The sequence below is a fragment of the Callospermophilus lateralis genome, unplaced genomic scaffold (genome assembly GCF_048772815.1).
Source record: "Callospermophilus lateralis isolate mCalLat2 unplaced genomic scaffold, mCalLat2.hap1 Scaffold_52, whole genome shotgun sequence".
Classification (NCBI taxonomy): Eukaryota; Metazoa; Chordata; class Mammalia; order Rodentia; family Sciuridae; genus Callospermophilus; species Callospermophilus lateralis.
In genome coordinates, this window is record NW_027514454.1 from 4,847,774 (window position 1) to 4,866,675 (window position 18,902).

The following is an 18,902-nucleotide window of genomic DNA, read 5'->3' on the forward strand; positions in this document are numbered from 1 at the left end:
AGCTCCCTCCACTGGGGAAGCGTGAAGCATCTGAGAATTCATCTCCTCTAACTCCTGATGCCTGTGCTTTTACAGCAGCCCATGATGAGCTCCTCTCAGAAGGTCCTATGAAGAAGTGTATTTAGACACCTACAGTGTACACATACCTGTCTCTCAAGCCTTCACCTTCCATTTGAAATTGCTTCTTCAATAGTGTGAAAATAAAATGCACAGCCTGCCAGGCCAACATGACAGATGAGCATGCAGAAGACTCAAAACAGAAAAGGCCAAAGACTCCACAGTTACTCTCTAAGATAAACAAAAATCAAGCAAACAAACAAAACCTAGGGTTCTTATTTCAGGTTCTAGTACCCCCAAATCTGTGACCCTTTCCTGCAGGTCAATGACTCCCTAACAAAAACAGCACCATCCCTGTCTGCAATGCTGATGTGTAAAGATACAGATGTGAGAAAATTGCCATTTTTAACTCATGCGTGGGCTAGTTGTGAATTTGATAATTCTGCTTGTGATACTGTGTAATTTTTCCCCTTTCACATACCTCTTGAATTTTTTGTTTGATAAGCTGATCCTTTTAAAGCCTGGTTTTTCTTGCAAACTTTTCTAATTCCTTTCTCTTCTGAGTCTCCCTCTAACAATAATTTATATTGATTTTTAATATAAACTCTGTTGACTAAAGCCTACATTATTTTCATCTTTCTAATTTCTATCCCTATCTTCCTACTTTCTACTCTCATCTTTCAGGCTTAAAGGCTTAAAGCCATCTTTGAACTTGCTCTCTCTCACTGCCTGCCTCAAAACAAGAGCCAACTCCTGTCATTTCTCTGCAGTTTCCTACAGCAGACCTTCCCACAGCTACTACCTTTTGTCAGACATTTATTACTCTCTTCATGCCTGAATCATGCTAGATACTAGGGGTTGATCTCTCTGCATCTAATCCCTCAAAAGGACCTGGGGTATATTATAATATAGGTTCAATTTTATCTCAAAGGCCTCCTACCAAAAGAGAGCTCTCTAGGATATTCTAAGCCAGCATTTGACTCCCATCTAATTTTTCCTTCTTCAAGCAAATTAACTCTAGTGCTGTCACCCCTATATCCTATGGCATAATTTTGAATTCCTAATCTTGTTCACTCATCTCTGAGTTTGGAATGAGTACTGTAAGTCACTACTCAAAGGGTCTGGGATTAAGGATGAGGTATGGAACTAATCATGACGGATTTAAAAAAAAAAGGAAGAAAAAAAAATTACTTAAAACAAATTCTCTCTGAGGTAACTCGTGGCACACTCATCATTAGAAGCCATGAAGAGATTAATCCATGATGTTCAGTTTCATGCTCAAAGTCATACGTCCAATAAGGGATAAGATGTGAATTTCAATCCAAGTTAGATGGTTCAAAGCTCATTCTCTTTATTCTATTTTCTCTGCCTTTAAATGCCACCCTCAATTTTAGCTAGTATGGCACCTTGCATGTAGTTAGGTACTGAGAGGGTGAGAATTAGGCCAATGAAAAAATGTGTAATTTGCAACAATGGGTGATTAATGCTGGTCCTTTTTATTTGCATTCTCATCCACAGAGAGTGCTGGTTATAAATCATGAGACTCTAAAAAGAACACATTTTACCTGGAGGTCAGTATCAGCCAAAGGTTTCTGGGCTCCCAGAGTAAAATGGCCTCTTTCTATGTTCGTGTTGGTGAGCTGCAGTTTGGAGGCTGCTTTCCTATAAACTATTTCTTCCACAGTGTCTCAGCCAATCAGCCGGATCACTTCCACAGCCCTGTACAGGAGTCAAATGAGAGCAGTGTTATGAGTCTGCAAAGCTGGGGAAAAAAGCATGCCAGGAAGATACACCTAAAAGGAAGCAGAACCAAATGCCACACTCAGGGAACAATGAAAAGGACACTGCTCATTGGGACCTGAGCATTTGTTAGAGAAATCTGGCCTCAACTTCTTTCTGAACTTTTCCCCAAAAGAGTAAGAGGAAGGAAGATGAAGTGACCACTATTGGGCCTACATCTGTAGCCAGGATAACCCCTGGCAGGCATGTTACCTCAAGTCAAAGGGTAGCTGAACACAACTTTGTTTTCTCTTTGTGGTACTGGGAACCCATGGGAGCTTTACCATGAAGTTATATCCTAGCCTTAAAAAAAAGTTTTGAGACAGGGTTTAGGTAAGTTGCAAGGTTGGCCTTAAACTTGATCTTCCAGCTTGAGTCTCCCATGCTGATAATGATTACAGGCATGTGCACCCACTGGCTTTAACTTCATTTTTTAACTGAATTAGGATCTAACGTGAGAAACATGAACTAAATAAATTCTAAGTTTTTTCTAATCATTTTGGAATTTAACTGTTCAACAAAGTGAGTGTGAACTGATCATGTGACTACTGATCTCCCAACATGACTCTACAAGCCAGCAGCACAACGGGGTTCAAACCCAGTGGTCTCTCAACTCCAACGTGGCACTGTTGTCAGGACTACCCTGTCCACCTTCCTCCCCAGTGCACAGCTGCAAGCCAACAGAGCAGAAAGGTGCCAATGTCTAACTCACTCACTTGTTCTGGCCAATTCGGTGAGCTCTGGCAGTTGCCTGCAAGTCATTTTGAGGATTAAAATCACTGTCAAAAAAATAACAGTATCTGCTGCTGTTAAGTTCATGCCAACTCCACCTAAAAACCATACAAAAAAGGAGCATGATCAGCAACACACAAATAAGAAACTAGAAACACACAAGGGAGGACTGGGTCATCCTGAAAATCTGAAATCAGTCCAACTGACTGGCTTCATCCTTCAAACTGACATTTCTGCCCCCAAATTCAGGTTTTGACCACCCTACAGTGGTCAAAGTGCTACCTCACCTTTCATTGCATGAACTGGGAAAATTTAATTATCAACTATAACAGAAAGAGAGGTAAGCAAAAGAAAAGAATGCTTAAGTTAATTGCGTGAAGCCATTTAATATTTGTTTGAAAACCTTGATTGGATTTTGCTTCAGTCTGTGAATAAGGACACAAGTTCTTTCAGAAAAAAAGCTCCAAAAATAAGAGGTCTGGGGGCTGCAGTTATAGCTCAGTGATAGAACACAAGTGATAGAACACGTGAGGCACGGGGTTCCTTCCTCATCACCACATAAAAATAAATGAAATAAAGGTATCATCTGTTATGGTTTAGATGTGGTGTCCTCCAAAAGCTCACATGTGAGACAAGGCAAGAAGGTTTGGAGGAGAAACGACTGGAAAATGGCTTTAACCTAATCAGTGAATGAATGCCTAATGGGATTAACTGAGTGGTAACTGGAGCAGGTGGGTGTGGCTGGAGGAAGGGGTTCACCAGGCACATGGCTAAGGGGTATATATTTTGTATCTGGACAGTGGAGTCTCTCTCTCTGCTTTCTGATCACGATGTGAGCTGCTGCCCTCAGTCACACTCTCCTGCCATGATGCTGCCTCCCCTGGAGCTCCAAGGAATGGAGTCGGCCTTCTATGAACTAAGACCTCTGAAACCATGAGCCCTCCAATAAACTTTCCTCCTCCACAGTTGGTTCTGGTCACAGAGGTGAAAAAGCTGACTAAAACAGTGCCCATTTACAACTAAAAATATATCTTAAAACAACGAGAGGTCTGCAATGGGCAGTAAGAAACGCACATGACCACACTTGCAGCTTTAACAAGGTAGGAGGACCTGACACTAGCTATGAGAAGAGCAGATGATACGTGACTCTGACTGGAGAAAACCTGAGAGTGTCTTCCTGTACTGGTTTCCACACTGATCAAAGAAGATGTCGTAAAATCAGTTCAAGACAAGAACACTAAATGCAACAACTCTCTGGTCTTTCTCCAATGGTGCAGGAAAAGGCCAAAAGAGCACTTTGGGTTCAGGAATTTTAAGAAGCAAACCACAGACTTCTCTTTGATTAATGTGGAAACTGTACAGAACACACTCTAGCTAGGGTCATTGGAGCTCATTGCTAAAACAAGCCTAAAAGTGATTGTTCCAAGAGCTGAATGAAGGGTTCCTTTCCACAAGGACTACTAACTCCCGGCTGGATGTAAGACAAGCCAGGCAGGAACATTCTCACTGAAGTCTTCCTATAAAATCAAAGTTGGAATAAAGAAATACTAATGATTGAATATGGAGAGAGGCTAAGTTATACCCAATAATAAGAGCTACACTTCTACTTTACTATTGCCAAGCACTGCTCACAGCACTTTACATGCGTTGACGCTTTTAACCCTCACAACAACCCTGTGTCCTTGCTAGCACTATTCTCATTTTGCAGATGCTGAAATGGAAACAGCTAGATTCAGGGATTTATTTGAAGTTGCACCACTAGAAGATGAAACAGTCAGGATTCCATCCCGTATTCCAGAATCTGAGGTCATTACTCCTGGAACACACAGACAGGGTCTCACAGTGTTGCCCAGGCCGGCCTTGAACTCCTGGGCTCAAGCCATCCTCCTGCCTCAGCCTCCTGAGTAGCTGGGACTGTAGGCATGCACTACTGTGCCAGGCTCCAGAACCTTTTTATCCATTGTATGCTAACTATCGAGCCAGTCATCTCATTTGAAAATCTATTTGTGTTCCATAAGAATTATCTTTCTCTTGAGTTAATAGTGGCTAGTGCAGCCCTTGTTCACCAAAGATGGTATTTTAAGCTGCATTTAGTTGTTTGGGTCATATTCCTAAGCTATCGCTGGCATCTGCCGGCAATATGTGGTAACAACCTCGTGGAAAGCTGGAAGGAAACATTGAATGAAAATGCGGCACATCTATAGCTGCAACATGACGGCACGTATGACAGTCAGTGCGTGGAAAAGGCTAATGTCCAGGACGGCTTTAGCTCCTAGATAATCTACTCTAAGGCCTCCAAGGAGATTAACTAATTTTAGATGTTTCCAACATTTGCTCTCTAAATATGAAAAATAAAATCTTAAATGCATAAATGGAATTCCTCTCCCAACACTGACCATGCCTTTGACCAGATCCTTTGAGCTTCCCCTAAGACTAATCATGAGACAACGGGACTGAATGACAGGGTGTGGTATATGACCTGGGAAGAGACTGGACCAAAGGAATCTGATTGTATCTGTATTGGCTTAAGAGAGAGGTAAGACACACACTGGAGAAATGATCTCCTGATACTCAAGGATCATATCTAACACTTCTTTTATAGACCCATATAGTACAAAGCACTTACTAAGTACTTTCTACATAAGGGTGACCTTTTGTTCCATAAGGACATTAATCTCTCTTTCATCAAGGACACCATTCCTGTTTGTGTTCCTATATCTATTCCATCAGGATTACCATCAAAAAAATAAGATCATGAACTTAGATTATGAATTCAAAATTAATTTAGGGCTTTTTGATTCAGAATGTAAGAAAAATTCCATTTCCCCAAACTAATTTCAAATTATTTAATACTATATGAAAGCAACTGGCAAAATGCCACAAGTGTCATTTATTTATGATTAAGTCATATGGACAATACCATAATAATCATAAATAGCTGTCAGTTTCACTCTAGTCACATTTTAAACAACAAATCTTTATTAAACTTTATAACACTCTTCCAGAGGTACTCCTGGAGGAAGAGAAACTAGAAAAGAGATTATCTTATTTTCCAAATTCATGGCTGGGAAGGAGAATAAATGAATGTGAATAAAACTTTCCCTAAAATTAAAAACAAAACAAAACAGGACGTTCCCGGTCAGTGGTCTAAGTGGATTAGAATTACTTTCCAACAGGCCCAGGTTTCAGCCTCACTTCTCACGATGACAGCTTCACAGGTTGAACAGAAAAGAACTCCACACGAGAAGTCCAGTACTAGGCCACGTAAGTGCCTCGATTCTCTCCTTTTCAATACTCCTTGGTAAGAACCTCGCCTTTCAGAGAATGAGGGGAAAACGTATCAGTGGTGGTATGCCTGTCTGCTTCCTCAACACCCCTGGGTTTACCTGCCCTGGTGCTCAGGAGAAAAATAAAGATGGGCTGCTGTCCAAAGTTCTTGATGGCCAGGTGTCTCTCTTCGCCTCTCACAGAACCGTCCACATGCTCATAGCTGTAGCCTTTACGCAGAGAAGACAACAACCACACACAGGTCCTTACTCTTTGCAAGGACTCTTAGGAAATAAAATAATCAAGTCATTCCTAAGCCAATGCCTATTTGTCCTTTCCAACCCAAGCCTGCCCTACTTGCAATAAAGCCCAAGGGAAAGATCTCAACTGTTTGATAACTTGATCTTGTTTCTTATTTTATGTGGTACTGAGGATTCAAACCAGTGCCTCTCACATGCCAGGTAAGGGCTCTACCACTGAGCCATACCCCAGTCTGAAAGATCTAAATTTAGGGGAACAATTCATCACTTCACCAAAAAAAAAATCACCATAACACACTAGCCTGGGTTTTAAAAACACAGGCAGCCAAAGTCTTTGGCATTTGCAGAGTTAATATTTAATTTTGACTCTTCCCAGGCCACCCTAAATATCCACACGCTGGAAGTTGGTGCCTGCTGAGACAAAATCCTGACTTAGGCAAGCAGTAAGACAAGCACTTGGGAGCCTGCCTGATGACCCAGCACCTGCTTTTCAGTGAAGCTCTAGGGCTCTCCACTTGTCACCACGCATCAGGTCAGGAAGGGGAATTACAATCTCAAGTCATGTTTTGGCACTCGAGATTCCTCAATGTGCCAGTAGCTGAAGTGTCCAGTTACTGCAGTACTTGGGGGGCATCAAGTAGATCTGAGAGACCACTCTCAACTAAACTTTAAAACAGTTATTTCTGAGGCTGATACTCTCCCACAGGCTCAAAAATCAACCTCTGTTCAAGCTTTGTCCCATTATCCCACATCAATTTTATTATATATTAAGCAGAGTTCTCAAGTAACTGCCTACATTCCCTACTGTCACAGAAATAATTGCTCCTACCCTCCCCCTGCTTGATTTGTGGGATCTCCATACTATCAATCTTCATTTTCTTACTAATCCTGAATAAGTACATAACTGCTGAACTGTCGAGAGATGCTGCAAGTGTTTGTCACTGAAACTCGACTCACACATTTTTGAAGCCACTCAACATTTTCACGTCTGCTCCATACCCATCACCTGTATCACCTGGTGAGAATGTGGGTGTTACTTCTGCCCATACATCTCTACCCTGCAGTCGATCCTTGCTTCACACATCACTGTCCACTCTCCTCAGCCTTTTCACCTTCTTGTCTTTAACATTTTCCTCGGTAACCTTCCCACACCCCTTATGATTCTCAGATGATGTAGTGGCCAAGGGGAGTCACCATTGTAGTCCATATAGTCCTGGAGAATATCCAACATCTGGGTCATCTGAGAGAAGAGTAAGATACGATGGCCCCTGGCAAGAAGAAGAAAAGGAGAAACTGCCAACTCTAGTAGTGTTTAGGGCGAGTGACCCTCAGGCAAAATCTAACAAAGAGGACAACTTTACACATAAGGGAAATGCTAAAGTAGAAATATCAATGTCCTATAACTTTCTCAGAAACTCTGAATACTTTACACAAGAAGACAAAGTGCCTCCACATGTAGCGGCATCCCTCAGAGCAGTCCCAGGGCACCTGTCAATTCACTAGGGAGTGTGAAAGCCCTGGCGTAACCAAGGAGCCTCTTTCTGGAATATTACACTTCACTCAATGAAAACAGAAGTTTCATTTCAATAGAAAAATAAATACACATGTGAAGAGTAAAGGCAAAGTTCAAATATGTGTGCACCTGTTCCCCAAGATCCTGAAGAGCTACGGAAGGCTATCTACTGCTATTCCTACTTGGCGGTACAAGTCATTACCATCTAGAAAAGTCGAGAAGCATGTTAGAGAAGCAATCCCCCATGGTACACAAGAAACTTACATATAGAGAGTGAAGAAAGGAAAGGAAAATTCAAAATAATGTAGGAGGAACAAAGTCAAGGTGACTGCCCTTCTTATCAGACATTGTTTTAAATTTGCCTGAACAAATAAGGACAATGCTGTTAAAACAACATTCTTTTTAAGAAACTAAACTTACCTTAAGGCTGCCAGGAGAGTAAGACCAAGAGTTGGGGAGAACATTGGCCAGACTCTAGCCCCAAATTGTTGGAAAAAGCACTGAGTTTGAAGGTGAGTACCTCGATTCTTATCTCTCTCTGCCACTTATTACCTATATGACATTGGGCATAACCTTTCGAGGTCATGAAAAACTTGGACGGAAGGTATCTATAGGTTCTTCTCCATCTCTAACACACTCACTTATGGTAGATACGTCAAAGGCCATAAAATACAGTAAGACGTGTAATTATAATTTTTAACAATTTTTTATATTTACGTGTTAGTCATAGTTGAACACAATACCTTTATTTTATTCTTTCAATTTCTTTAGTTGTAGATGGACACAATAACTTTGTTTTATTTATTTATATTCTTGTATGTGGTGCTGAAGATCTAATCTCCTGCCTCACCGTGAGGCGAGTGCTTAGTCACTGAGCTATTTATTTATTTATTTTTGTGTGGTGCTGAGGATTGGACCCAGGGCCTCGCATGTGCTAGCTAGGCAAGCATTCGACCACTGAGCCACAACGCCAGCCCCAAGACATGCAATTATTTAATTTGCAAAAGACTGGGCAATTTTGAAAAATCTGAAGTTTTAGGTTAGTTCAGGCCACACCTGGGGCAATCATCCTAAAGGCACAATTCTGAAATTCTTGAGTCTCTGGTCTTTTCCTAGACTCCCCCTTTCCTGTGGTGATGAAGATGTACATGCTGGATACCAGGCTGCTGAACACTAACCAAATGTCATCTTCTGATACCCAACTTGCATTTCTGGGAAAGAGTATTCCCCAACTACGCCTTGAGTTTAAATCAAATCCCAAAGATTAACAAGACCCAATGTTTACTCAACCTTTATTATGTGTCAGTTCAACTCAAGGAAGCAGCAGGCAATTTTAAAAGAAATGCTCCAGGAATGCTCTCTACCACTGAGCTATGTCTAAACCTACTTATTATTATTTTGAGAGAGGGACTGGCTAAATTGCTGAGGCTGGCCTCACACTTGGTGATCATTTTGCCTCATCCTTCAGAGTCAACTGGGAATACAGGTGTGAGTCACCTTGCTGTCTCACTTTTAAATGGAACCAGGGCCCCCTTAGTGTGTCTGTTGCAACACACAGCTATATCTCTAGACAGCCTGATTATGTTAACTTTTTTTCATTTAATTAAGATATTTTCTGCCAGATTTCTCTGCTCTGTTTTTCTATATAATCGACATTCTATGGAAAGACACATTAAAGCTATCTTATTCTTCAAAAAAGAAATGCTCAATGTTGACTCGTCCTTGTGGATGCAACCAACATAGTTGGACTGATGAGGTAAACACACACTGATCAACAAGGTAGCAGAGTAAGGCAGGGCTTGCCAAGTCCTGGACTGGGATCCTAAATGCTGTAGGAATTCAGGAAAGAAAGGATAAAGGTGGAGGAGTGGGGTTGGATGAGATGGAATAGGGGGTGGGTGTACAGTTGCAGAGAAAGTAGGCCTTGAATTCCAGGCTTCTGAAAAAGGGAACTTGAATCAGTCTCAAGAATCAGTAAGTTCCTCATTATTCAGGTTTGAATCAGTCACTCCCTAGAGCAGTACATGTCAACCTATTCCTACCTGGAATGCAGGAATGCCAGCAGCTTATCCAGCAGGTGAAGTTTCCCACTAGCCTCAATCAGGTGGTCTCCAACTTCAAAAGGCTCTGGCTCCACACCTGGAAAGCAGAGAGTCCAATCCTAATTGTGTGCCCTGAGTCAGGGCAAAGTTCTTGAGTAGAAAACCCAATAGGTAGCCCACAGCAAGAGAGCCCAAGCTCTTTCTAATGCAGTAGGCCCTTCAGTCTCACCTATTCCATGCATTTTGTAATAATTTGCTTAATACCACCTGCAGAGCCTGGCACATCCAAAAAGTCTAATAAATATTTATCTAAGAAACAAACTCACTCTTTAGGAAACTGAGGGAAAGGAAGATGCCAGAGATCAAGAAGATCCACAAAGGAAATTCTAAGGCTCTCACTCTAGATAAGGAATCAAGAAATAGGCTTAGGTGTGTATAAAAGCGATTCTCAAGATACAGGCAGCAGTCAGAATATTATGGAAGATGTCCTTCAAAATCTATGTTCCTAATGCCCCTCCTCCCTTAAAAAAAGTTCTAATGTGCACTTGATTAAAGTTCTGTTAAACTTTTAAACAGCTCATAATGGTACTTGGCAAAGACTCCTTAAAACAAGTACAGCATGTAAGTGACATCATGTTGTATTACATGAGTATTCACTAGGGTTACTAAATGCAATCTATGTGAGGAGTCAAACTATGTTATGACCTACATGGGGGAATTAACGGGAGTATCTCAGTAAACACATTAATTCAAAGAGTTTGAGAAGCCAGAGTTATTTATAGTATCAGGCCTCAATGCTACAAGCAAGCAGCAAGATTTACACTGACACAATGTCTGCTCATAAACTTTGCAATATATCAGAGTCAAGATATCAAGATTTCTAGATGTTTCTGGATAGTAAGCCATGGACAGTCCAACATAAAAAGGGATTATGTAAATTTTTGAGAAACAGGGCTGGGGATGTGGGTCACCAGCAGAACGCTTGCCTAGCATGCATGAAGCCCTGGGTCAATCCCCAGCATTTCCAAAAGAAAAAGGAAAAACACTGAGAAACAGATAAGAACATGGAGGAGAAGAGACTAATGAAGGAAGAAAAACAGTGACAACAGATATCAGGCCAAGCAAGGTCAACCTCTGAGCTGACATTAATAAGAACTTACACCAGCAGAATTAAGTAATGTGGAAAAGTCACATCCTATGCATGTGTATTCTTTTAAATATAGAGTACCAACTCTTGGGAAAGACACATAATCAAGGGTCCCTAAAAAGAAGGCAAAGACAGCAGAGATAGAGGATGCCCTACCAGGCAGGGGATAACAATATTTGAAACTAATAAAAATGATTATATCTCCAGTAAAAACTCTAAACACTGCAACTTTTAGGCCAATAAATATTAAATACATAATCCAGGTCTAAGATTTTCCTCTAAATTTAAGTGATTTATTATAGGATGAGGACCAAATTTTGATTTGGTCAGAAATTAACAAGTGTGGTCTCATGAATGAGCAAACTTTCAGGTCAACAAGGAGAAGGTACTTCACATTTCATTGGCTTCTCAGAAACAAGGGCAGCTCCAGGCCACAATGATCTTTCTCATCTACTTTGCCAAATGATACAAGAGATCAAGAGAAGGGAATGCAATCAAGTGTATCATACTAAAAATACAACAGATGAGAGACTGAAGGCAATATGCTGTAAGAAATTGGTCTCTTCATGACTCCATGTGAACGGTAAGTTTCTAAATAGGTAAATTGGGGGAGGTGTAAGGTATATCCAATGCATCTGCAACTGCAGACAGGAGTATAAGATCTTTATTTGTAAAAAAAAAAAAAAGAGAGAAAAATTAAAAGCAATCAAAAGAGAGTTGAAACATCTCCAAAAATAAAATTCATTTTATTGGGGTAGGGTCTGACTCATTTGATAACAAGAGAAAGGAATAGTAATTAGTCATATTAAATACTACTTTTGTCATTGCCCTCCAAAACAGGTTTATTTAGCTCTGCAGAAGTCTGACTACAAAAGTTTTAATTTATGAGATGGACATCATTATCCGAAGTACACGTATGAAGACACAAATGGTGTGACTCTACTTTGTGTACAACCAGAGATAGGAACAATTGTGCTCTATATGGGTAATGTGAATTGTAATGCATTCTGCTGTCATATATTACAAATTAGAACAAATAATAATAATCATAAAGTTTCCATTTAGTTGGCTCTGTATAGACTAGTCTAAGTTTTAAAGGGGAGTTAGAGGGGAGAAGGAATGGTGGACAGATGGGTATAGGATTTCTGAGCCAGGAAACCCGCTCTGCATGATACTATAGGGTGGAAACATGCCATTGCCTGTTGTTCCAACTCACAGGACACGCAACAGTGAATGAATCCAGCATTACGGACTCTGGTGACACTGAGGTGCCAACGTAGGTTCATTAGTTTTAACATCTCTCTTCAGGGAGAGGCTGAGAATGGGGGAAGCTAGGCTTGTAAAGGGGCAGGGGATATATGGGAACTCTCTGTACCTTCTATTCAATTTTGTTGTAAACCTAACTTGCTCTAAAAAATAAAGTCTATTAAAAAAGGAAGGGGTGTGTGTAAAAACGAAGACTATCCTTTGAGTTTACCTCTGAGAGTGTCTTATGCAGCAGAGAGCTTTGGCTTTTCAATCTGTGGGCTGCATCCACAACAAGAACACTATAGGAGAAGCTGTGAGAGAAAATACAAACTTTCAGTTTCGTGTAGCTCAAACATATTTCACAACCACATCTTACTATACAATTATGACGTGTTAGAAAGAGTAACAGCCCACTCTGTTAGAAGCATACCTGGCATCGTGACCTTCCTATCTTGAAAGGTTACTACCATGTGCTTTGTTTTCCCCTCAGATGAGAAAGATCTATGCAGAAAGTAAGGAGCCAGAGACAGAAATGAAAGGATACGTTTATCATATTGTACTATGTACCAGACATTGCGCTTGTGGCTTTATGTGCAATTTAATCCAAAGAATAAGACAAGTAACCATAATTGTGCCAACAAGGACACTAAAACTCTGAAAGGCTAGGTAACTAGGTCAAGATCATAAGGGCAGAGCAGATATTCAAACCCATAAGAAAAATCAAGAGACAGTGATGTCACAGTTAAAGGAGTAGGACTTTATAATGGGAGAGTGGTGAACAGGATCACGGAGATGTCCAGGATGATGCAGCCACTGGACTTGTTAACGTGGAGGTCACTGGGGGCTGCTGCCACAGCATGTTTATAGTATAGTATGTCATGAGAGTAATTTCTCAAGAAGTTTCAGTCCTAGAATCATATTTTTAACAGAGGCTACTGGTGGAAAGCTGTTAAAACAATCCAAAATATGGAAAAAAATTGGATGATATTCTAGATGCATTAACTTAAAATAGCAAAAAATGAAAATAAACTATCTAATAATAGGTGATAAAATGATAAATAGTAGCTGCAAAATACAATAATGAAAAAGGTATAAATATTGAATATCCTTTTAAAAATGTGAAAATCATGCAAAAGATAATAAAGTGGGCGTTTTTAATTTTATTGGTAAACATTATGGAATCCCACTGCATTATTTTTGCACTTGTAAAACTAAGTGTGTCAAACAAAAAAGTGGGTAACGAAGGACAATACTTGAAAAATTAAAACAAACGTCTGTGTAAAGGCTGGCCTACAAAAAGGAAGCCTTCTTTCCAATATCATGACAGACACTACAGACATACAGGAAGATAATCAGAAATGATGTTGAAAACTTGTACTCCAATAAAATAGAAAACCTCAAAGGCATCGACAAATTTCTAGAGTCATATGATTTGCCTAAATTGAATCAGGATGAAATACACAATTTAAACAGATCAATTTCAAATGATGATGGGCTGGAGATGTGGCTCAAGTGGTATCGCGCTCGCCTGGCTTGCATGTGGCCCGGGTTCAATCCTCAGCACCATATACAAACAAAGATGTTGTGTCTGCCGGAACTGAAAAATAAATATTAAAATTCTCTCCCTCTCTCTTTAAAAAAAAAAAAAATTTCAAATGACGAAATAGAAGATACTATCAGAAGTCTACCAACCAAGAAAAGCCAAGGACTGGATGGATACACAGCCAAGTTCTACAAGACCTTTAAAGAATAACTAATACCAATACTCTTAATTTATTTCAGGAAACAGAAAAAGAGGGAGCACTTCCAAACTCATTTTATGAGGCCAATATCACCCTGATTCCAAAACCAGGCAAAGACATAACAAAAAAAAGAAAACTTCAGACCAGTATCTCTAATGAACAAGATACAAAAATTCTCATAAAATTCTGGCAAATGGAATACAAAAACATCAAAAAGATTGTGCACCATGATCAAGTGGGATTCATCCCAGGGATGCAAGGTTGTTTCAACATAACAGAAATCAATAAATGTAAGTCATCACATCAATAGACTTAAAGATAAGAATCATATGATCATCTCAATAGATGCAGAAAAAGCATATGACAAAATACAGCACTCCTTCATGTTCAAAACACTAGAAAAACTAAAGATAACAGGAACATATCTCAAAATCATAAAGGTTCTCTACGCTAAGCCCCAGGCCAACATCATTCTAAATGAAGAAAAATTGAAGGCATTCCCTCTAAAAGCTGGAACAAGACAGAGATGCCCCCTTTTACCACTTCTATTTAAAACAGTACATGAAACACTGGCCAGAGCAATTAGACAAAAGAAACATAAGGGATACATATAGGAAAACAACTCAAATTGGCATTATTTGATGATGATACGATTCAACACTTGGAAGACCCTAAAAGTTCCACCAGAAAACTTCCAGAACTAGTAAATAAATGAATGTAGCAGGATACAAAATCAACACCCATAAGTCAAAAGCATTTCTGTATATCAGTGACAAAGCCTCTGGAAAGAAATGAGAAAAACTATCTCATTCACAATAACCTCAAAACCTGAACAACAAAAATAAAACAAAAGCAAAACAAAACAAAACCCCAGAACACACACAAGAAAACTTGGGAATCCACTTAAGGAAAGAGGTAAAAGATCTGTATAAAGAAAATTATAGAACCCTAAAGAAAGAAATCAAAGAAGGCCTTAGAAGATGGAAAGATCTACCTCACTCTAGGATAGGCAGAATTAATATTTTATCAAAATGACCATACTACCAAAAGCAGTATACAGATTTAATGCAATTCCAATCAAAATCCCAATGACATTCCTCATAGAAACAAAAAAGCAATCATGAAATTCATCTGCTAAGATAAGAGACCCAGAATAGCTAAAGCAATCCTTAGCAGGAAGAGTGAAGCAGGGGGCATCACTATACCAGACCTTAAACTATACTACAGAGCAATAGTAACAAAAACAGCATGGTATTGGCACCAAAACAGACTGGTAGACCAGAATAGAGGGCACAGAGACTAAGCCACAAAATTACAATTATCTGATATTAGACAAAGGTGCCAAAAACACACACTGGAGAAAAGATAAACTCTTCAACAAATGGTGCTGGTAAAACTAAAAATCCACGTGCAAAATGAAATAAACCCCTATCTCTCACCGTGCACAAAACTCGAGTCAAAATGGATCAAGGACCTGGGAATAAAACCAGAGACCCTGATCTAATAGAAGAAAAAGTAGGCCCTAACTTCCTTAATAAGACTCCTTTGGTGCCAGAATTAAAATAAAGATTCAATAAATGGGGCAGATTCAAACTAAAAAGTTTCTTCTCAGCAAAAGAAACAATTAGTGAGAGTGTACATCTTGGGAGCAAATCTTTACCCCTCACATATCAGACAGAGCACTAATCTTTAGGGTATATAAAGAACTCAAAAAGCTAAACACTAAAATAAATAAATAAATAACCAACCCAATCAATAAATGGGCCAAGGACCTGAACAGACACTTCTCAGAAGATGATATACAATCAGTCAACAAATATATGAAAAAAATGTTCATCATCGCTAGCAATTAGAGACATAAAAACCAAAAGTACTCTAAGATTTCATCTCACTCCAATCAGAATGGCAGCTATTATGGATACAAACAACAATACGTGCTGGCGAGGAAGTGGGGGAAAAGGTACACTGCTGGTGGGACTGCAATTGGTGTAGCCAATATGGAAAGCAGTATGGAGATTCCTTGGAAAGCTGGGAATGGAACTACCATCCGACCCAGCTATCCCACGCCTCAGTCTATACTCAAAAGACTTAAAAACAGCATACTACAGGAACACAGCCACAGCAATGTTGATAGAGGCACAATTCACAATAGTTAAACTGTGGAGCCAACCTAGATGCCCTTCAGTAGATGAATGGATTAAAAAAATGTGGCAAACATACACAATGAAATATTACTCAGCAATAAAAGAGAATAAAATCATGGCATTTGCAGATAAATGGATGGAGCTGGAGAATATTGCTAAGTGAAGTTAGCCGATCCCAAAAATCCAAATGCTGAATGTTTTCTTTGATATAAGGAGGCTGATTCTTAGTGGGGTAGGGAGGGAGAGCACTGGAGGAATAGACGAACTCTAGATAGGGCAGAGGGATGGGAGGGGAAGGGAGTGGGCATGGGGTTAGAAATGATGATAGAATGTGATGGGCACTATTATCCAAAGTACACGTATGAAGACACGAATGGTGTGAATATACTGTGTAAACAATCAGAGATATGAAAAAAACATGCTCTATATATGTTATATGAATTGCAATGCATTCCGCTGTCATATATAAATAAAAAAAAACTAATATAAAGAAAGATAATTAACCCATAATTAATGTGTTTCTGCTACTGTGACAAGTAGCTGAGATAATGAGTTTATAAAGAGAAAAGTTTTACTCTGGCTCACAAATTTGGAGGGTCAGTCCACCATCAGCTGGCCCCCTTGCTGTTAAGCACATCATGGCAGAAGGGCATGGCAGAGCAAGCCAGCTATCTCAAGGCTGGGACATAGAGAGCAAAGAAGAGGAAGAGGCTGGATCCCTGCAACCCATTCCAAGGACACACCCTCAATGAATGACCAGAAGACATCCCATGAGGACTCACCTTTCAAAGGTTCCACACACTTTCACTAGTTTCATGCTGGGGACCAAGACTTTAACATATGAGCCTTTGGGAGATATATAGGATCCAAACTATAGCAGTGAATCTCAGTAAGTACTAGATGTTAATAATATCATCTTCTTTCTCACTTTTACTCAACTCTTTTTTAAGCATCTCTCATTTTCCCTCTTATTTAAATCATTTAATAAATAAGTTTGCACAGTTCTTGTATCCCACAAGCAGTGTAAGAGGAATTTTTGATGGAAGGAATTAAATGTGGGAAATCTGATCACAGAGGCTCACAGTATAGGCGGTGGGCAGGTTAATAAACACACTGGCACTCTACCTACTGGTGAGCACATGCCACCCTTTGCCTTTGTTTCTATGTTTGTCTGCATCTGCTACAAGACTACACACCCCTGAAAGTCAAGGTCAATGTCTTAATCTAATCTATCCCTATGGACTCATCTGGATCAATAAATATTTGCAGAAAAACAACAACAACAACAAAGGAAGCCTTCCTCCTTAGGCTACAGAGAAAATTGAGAGGAAGAGAGACAGAGACAGACACTCAGCTAACAAGAGTGGAGTAGGAGAAGACTGAACTGGGGATCCAAAAAGAGGGCAGGAAGTGCAAGGAGAGCACTGGGCAGAATAAGCAGGGGATATATTTAGGATTATAAGGAGACAGGGTCCCCATGAGGTTGGATGGTGGTTATGACATAGGTGGTGAGCGTCCATAGTATAGTTCCACTCAAAACAGACTAGGTCTGATTCCTTTGGAAGGACTAGACACAGATATGTATATACACAAACATCTAAAAATGCTTATTTAACGCAAAAGGCTAAGTGAAGTGGATTTTGGTTCAATGAGTGAAAGTGGATGGAATCACTCATCAAAGGAAATTAAAGACTGTTTCCCAGAAACGAAAGTAGAGGGAATTCCAACACAAGAATGGAGAGTCCAACAAGGGAACTCCTGATCTTCTCGATCCAAGATTTCACAAGCCTACTGCCTGTTGTCCAAAAGATTTCAATATTTCATGGTGATAACATACAACTTAAAAATGGCCTTCATAAACCTCTTGAGTGCAGATTTTATCACATTGCCTATTTTCAGAATGTAAAATATAGCAATGGAGAAATATAACATTAACAAACATACTAAAAGAAACAACTATGTTGTTGGGATTCTTGCTATGAGTCAATATTATAAATGTCCCTTTATTACTAAGGCTCTTAAACCCACCCAGAAATGCATTCAGAACAGACTGAAATGTAAAAATGTGTTTCTGCTGAATAAGGTGACATTTCAGTGCTTCTACATACTTAGAGAAGCTTCTCTTAAAAACACGGTCCAGGGACTGGGGCTGTGGCTCATCAGTAGAGCACTCGCCTAGCATGTGCGAGGCCCTGGGTTTGATCCTCAACACTACATAAAACTAAATAAATAAAATAAAGGTATTGTGTCCAACTACAACTAAAAAAAATAAACATAAAAAAAAGAGGCCCAAAGCACCAAGTGCTGGGTTTGAATGTCTGCTCTGCCTTACTTGGATTCTTAATCTCTTAATATCCTTTTTTTGTAAAATGCGAATAATAATCCCTGCCTACTAGGATTTTCATGAAACCAAAATGGGACAATTTACATAAAGTACCCAAGAACATTTATGTCCCAATCTTATTACCTTCTGAGACCTGCCAGACAGTACCGTGTTTCATGAATATCTTTGTACTCCTCATCCCTCTACTGTACAGACCATGGGGCAGCTCTATGATTTACTTTCCTGGTTATTACCAGTAACTCCCTTTCCATGGAGAGACTTCAAAACAAGACAAGTTGGATATTAAGAAGACAAGAAGAGTTGGGGTAAGGACTGAGTGGTAGAGCAGTTGGGAGGCCCTCAGCTCAATGCCCAGAACCATAAAATGAAATGACATGAAATAACGTGACACTACATAAAAATAATAAAGTAAAAAGAAAGAAAAAGAGGAAACACATCATATGCTCATTTAAATGTAAATTAAGTAAAACAAAATACTGGATGGAATCATAAAATCTTGATCCCAGTCTTCAAAATAAGAGTAAAACAGAAACTCATTTACAACAATCTGGATGAGGAAAAAATATTTAAAATATTGATAAGGGCCTTTGAGAACAAAACCTGAGTATGAAAGATGCACACAGGGCA

The 18,902-nt window shown here is 39.6% G+C and overlaps 1 protein-coding gene across 1 annotated transcript in view; it reads right to left on the bottom strand.

Moving 5' to 3' along the window:
- LOC143390290 (uncharacterized) overlaps nt 1–18,902 on the bottom strand; it is a 63,343-nt gene that overhangs the window by 35,221 nt on the left and 9,220 nt on the right. The window contains 7 exon segments of the mRNA XM_077108331.1: nt 1,623–1,776; nt 2,553–2,622; nt 2,625–2,666; nt 5,955–6,065; nt 7,290–7,363; nt 9,651–9,747; nt 12,259–12,356. Of these exon segments, the coding sequence (XP_076964446.1) occupies nt 1,623–1,776; nt 2,553–2,622; nt 2,625–2,666; nt 5,955–6,065; nt 7,290–7,363; nt 9,651–9,747; nt 12,259–12,356 (646 nt within the window).